We start from the raw sequence: 4,591 nt of genomic DNA, 5'->3' as shown, positions 1-4,591 counted from the left end.
GTGACAATGGAGGTAATACATGAGACTTTCTATTTTGATGGTGAGGTAATACATGAGACTTGCAGCTGAGTAGAACTAAAAAAAAATATTAAAAGAGCCAAGTTAAATCACAAACCGTATTGAAATACAATGTCGGTGTGGTTTTTCGTGTTCATTTATCATTTTTCTTTTTAAATTATATTTTTTAATTGACTTTTAGATTTATCATTTCTCTTTTTAAATTATACTTTTTAATTGACTTTTGGGTTAGACAAAGAAACTCCCCTTATCTATACTTTATACTTTAAATAAAAAAATACAATCAAATTTATTAGGAGTAAATTGTTACTTGCTTGCCATGAAAAAACTTAGAATTAGTTTGTTAGAATTAGTTTGTTAGTTTTAAATCCTTGACGTTCAACATGCATATCATTAGCAACTTTTAGGTTGTTTTTTTTAAGGAAGCTACTTTTAGGTAGTTATAACCTATTATAAATTTTTCTTTTATTGTTTGAAAATGAAATATGCATTACTTTTATATAATGTGTTAGAATAATATAAATATTTGCTATATAAAAACTTAAAAGGAATGTTTGATTAGAAGAAACAACACCATAAACTCATTGGTAACTTGAACTAGAAGTAATAATTAGTCTATTACATAGTCAAAGTGGAAATATAGTCCCTAGTAGCACATAGAACATAATAACTAGATATTCGAGACATGTTATTCATCATTAACCCTATTTAGCTTATAACATACAATGTAACATTAAACAATATTCTCTTTCATTTCCACCACCACTACAGAAGGGAAATCTTGTTTATTGCCATCATCACAACCATGTTCTTGCTCCTCAGTTGAATTAGTTTCTACTTTATTCTTAGCATTCTTGTATATGAGGTATAAGATCATTTGAGAGACACCAAATAGAAATCCTAACACATTTGGCAGCTGGTATTATAGGAAAAAACAAAAGATCAATTAATTAGTTTAATTGCTATCAAGAATATACATCATAAAAGAAAAATTAATTTTTTTTTTGAACAAGTAAAAGAAAAATTAATTAATAGGATGAGTAAATTAAATATTTTATATACTCACCATAATGTAGTTATCCTTGTCAAAGAGACCATAGAAAAACCACATGGTGGCACAGAGAGTAAGAAATAATGATAAAGAAAATGGCATGTACTCAACACTTCTTGTTCTTATCACCTTCCTCTGCAATTCATGTACAAATTTTAAATTAAATCTCTTTTCATTTAATCAAAAACTCACATCAATAAAAATAATTTGCTTCACTGCTAGACAAAATTGGATTAGTCATGATGGTCAATATGTAGATTTCGTCCTTAAAAGTTAAATTAGTGACCGGTAATTAAAGACAGAAAAACATGAATTTTGTCTCCAACTTAGTTGTAAAGTGTTGAAGACATCAAAATGAGAGACCAATTTTATTTTTTTGTCTTTACTTTCTTTCGATAAGTCAACTTTTTCTATTAGTGCATGTAAAATTAAGATGGATTCTCTCCACAATCAGAAGTGATTGATTCTAAGGGTGTTACTCCATGTTCCTAAATAAAGGTCGTAGTTGATCATTTTACACATACCAATACATAATTTTTATCTTTACAAAATTATAGAATTTGATATTTCGAAATTATTCATTGAGACGAAATCGAATAACATCTTATATATTAATATTTGTCTTTATAAATTATTCAAAAATATGATCAGAATAGGTTATGTAAATAGTACACATGATCAAATTACGACATATTTAGAAACGAAGAGAAAATATAATATCGGCCCTTGAAAAGTATTAGATGTTACATATCTCAAAATTTCGTTTAAAGTATCAATCTTTTTTTTTTTTTTTTTTGTATGGCTTTATGAATATAGGATAGGGTTCTTTAACTGGGGGGAATTTGAGTTAGTAAAATTAAGTATATAAGATAAGATGAATGGTAAGAATTAGAGAAAGTACCATTATGCTTAAAGGAGCAGCAAAGACTGCAATGTTAAAAATGGCACAAATCAACCCAACAGCATGAACACGAAAGGAGGACTTCACCACAAAGAAGGTGATTATCATGGTCAAGCCAAATCCTCCTAGGTCAGCAACAAGTATAAAAACCAAAGTGGATATCTGCAATTCATCAAAACATTTATTAATTTCCGCACGTTATATATATAATCGTACTAACTCATGTTCTAGGTATATAAATCCAAAGAAAGATTAACACATACATGGATATCGAGCACGACACTCATGTTAATATATCAACATCGATAATAATTTGAAAGTTTGAAATTATTAAAAGTAACCACTTATATGAGTGTCAGTGTCAGGTCGGACACACTTTCATATAGATGTTGTGATTATGGTATTACGTACCTTAAGCTTCTTGGGAGCATATATGATGTACATGATTAAGTATGCAACTTCTATAACACATCCAATACAATTGATTGTGATAATCAAAATGGCATTGGTCTTAAGGAAGCCATAATATAGCAATAACAATGCACTAAGAAGTGCAACTACATATGGAATAGATTGATACCCTTCAGAAGATTTTTTCTTGTAAATCGAATAGAATGTTGGCCTGCAAGAGAGAGTAACATAGAGTTTATTTTTATTTGAAAAATATAAGAGATTTCTAGCATTTTAAGGTATAAGTAATATTAATATATTAAAAAAATTATATATTATTTCATTTGTTTGAGAGAGGACTTACAATGGTGCTAGGAACACCATGAATGAGACGATGTTACCTAGACACAAAAAAGGAAACATAGAGAATCAGAACCAGGATAATAGTAGACAAAACTGAAAGCTAGTACCATGATATATATATTAGTATAATACACTCATAATAATGTGATGAAAAACCATAATGTATTCACTAAAAATAAAAGAAAGAAAACGTTTGAGATTGTATGAAAAACTTTTCTAAAAAAGTATTTTTATATTCAACAATTTAGATGTTGCATATTATATGCAGGTGTTAGGGTTCGAACATCAGACACCACACTCTCCACATTTAATGTGTAATCTCTAGCTTCTAGATTACTTGATAAAAAAAAAACATTTCTAAACATCAAAGTTGAAAAAGGTGTGTAGTGAAAAGATTGGAGTAAGAGTGGAACTAAAAATTTAATTGAACATACCTAGAAGACCAAAGATCAAAACCATCTCATGATCAGAAAAGGAAAACATGTTTAGAGATAGAGAGGTGTTTCCTTGCTATGTCTTTGAGGAAGCTTTAAATTGACTTATGTGTGTGATATGAGTATATGAAAGTGTGTGCTTCAACCAAGCATGTTAGCTTCCATATATATAGTGGATGGATGATACTTTTAGGATTCCCCTAAAAAAAAATACTTCTAAGATTGTCCACTAGGACCACAAAATGCACCATTTTTTCTCTCATAGAACTCCCTCTTTTTAGAGCACTAATAATTTATCATCCAAAAAGCTTACCAAACCTAACACCAAAAATCATTGAGTAGGTCACTTCTAACATTTCGCCATCCAAATTGTGTCTAGCTTTTTCTCTTGTCAAACTTGTAAAACTTCTATTGATTTTAAGAGAAATAATGACTTAATTATCAGCCAAATACTTTATGTTTTAGGATTAAAGAAACCTTAAATATGTTCACTAGAAAAAGAAAAAAGAAACCTTAAATATTGGAAAAGTTGGTGTTATATCTAATGTAAATATGACACGACAAAGTTACAGTTTTGACCATGTCTTTTGGGAGCTTCTAATTACATTGATAAATTATAGGGTTTCAATTAAGAGGAACTTTTTTATTAATAAATTAATGATCATTTTTTTGAATTACTCAATTATTTATAAACATTTGTACTTTAAAATGATATAGGAGTGTATTATTTCACTGGTTATAAGCAATATATTAATTTCTAATTCTTTTTTCTTAAAAGATATTCAAGATTCACTATTGTAAGCAATAATAAAGTTAGAATATTTTGTACCCAAAAAAATAAAAAATAAAGTTAGAATATTTTAAATGCTATTTCGTTGATATTTTTGGTGAATTATATGTAGTTATTATAAATTTTTAAAGGATGTTACTTTTTATTAAATAGAAACTTGTTTAACTATTCTTCAAAAAAAAAAAAACTTGTTTAACTATTGATTCAAAGACAAATTGTACTTATACACGTTAAATCGACACGTGTACCATGGAAGTCCAAATAAATTTCTATGTCATAACAAAACACTTTCGACACACTAAAAAGATTCACATTGTTTAGAAATCAAACTAAAAACAATAGTTTATAAACATTCATACTCTTAAATTCGTCAATACCTCTTTCAACTAAAGAAAAAACCGTGAGAGAACACATACATACTCAGAATAGATGTTATATAAAAGAAAAAAACAACATATGCTGCATAGTTGAGTTTGGAACAAATTCTTTTTTAAGTGGTTTGTAACAATTTTTCTTTTAGTAAAGTATTTTAGTGGCAAGAAATTCACCTTTTAAGATGAATAAGAAAAAAAATTGGTTCGAATGTCGACTTATGCATACTGCAATGTCTGAACCAACTTAGTTGTGTTTATATGAAGGGGTTT

At 28.0% G+C, this 4,591-nt stretch overlaps 1 protein-coding gene across 1 annotated transcript; it reads right to left on the bottom strand.

Moving 5' to 3' along the window:
* Nucleotides 1–576: 576 nt before the first annotated feature.
* Nucleotides 577–3,313, bottom strand: LOC25497444 (bidirectional sugar transporter NEC1). Its single transcript, XM_013592024.3, has 6 exons — nucleotides 3,158–3,313; nucleotides 2,725–2,761; nucleotides 2,382–2,592; nucleotides 1,971–2,132; nucleotides 1,085–1,204; nucleotides 577–934 (listed from the first exon to the last, which is right to left on the bottom strand). Exons 1-6 carry the CDS (start codon nucleotides 3,204–3,206, stop codon nucleotides 752–754), a joined length of 762 nt encoding a protein of 253 aa, XP_013447478.1. The 5' UTR covers nucleotides 3,207–3,313; the 3' UTR covers nucleotides 577–751.
* Nucleotides 3,314–4,591: the final 1,278 nt, after the last annotated feature.

Source organism: Medicago truncatula, chromosome 7, assembly GCF_003473485.1.
Source record: "Medicago truncatula cultivar Jemalong A17 chromosome 7, MtrunA17r5.0-ANR, whole genome shotgun sequence".
NCBI lineage: Eukaryota > Viridiplantae > Streptophyta > Magnoliopsida > Fabales > Fabaceae > Medicago > Medicago truncatula.
Note: the sequence above shows the minus strand (reverse complement) of the source record. Positions and strands in the feature narration are given on the sequence as shown.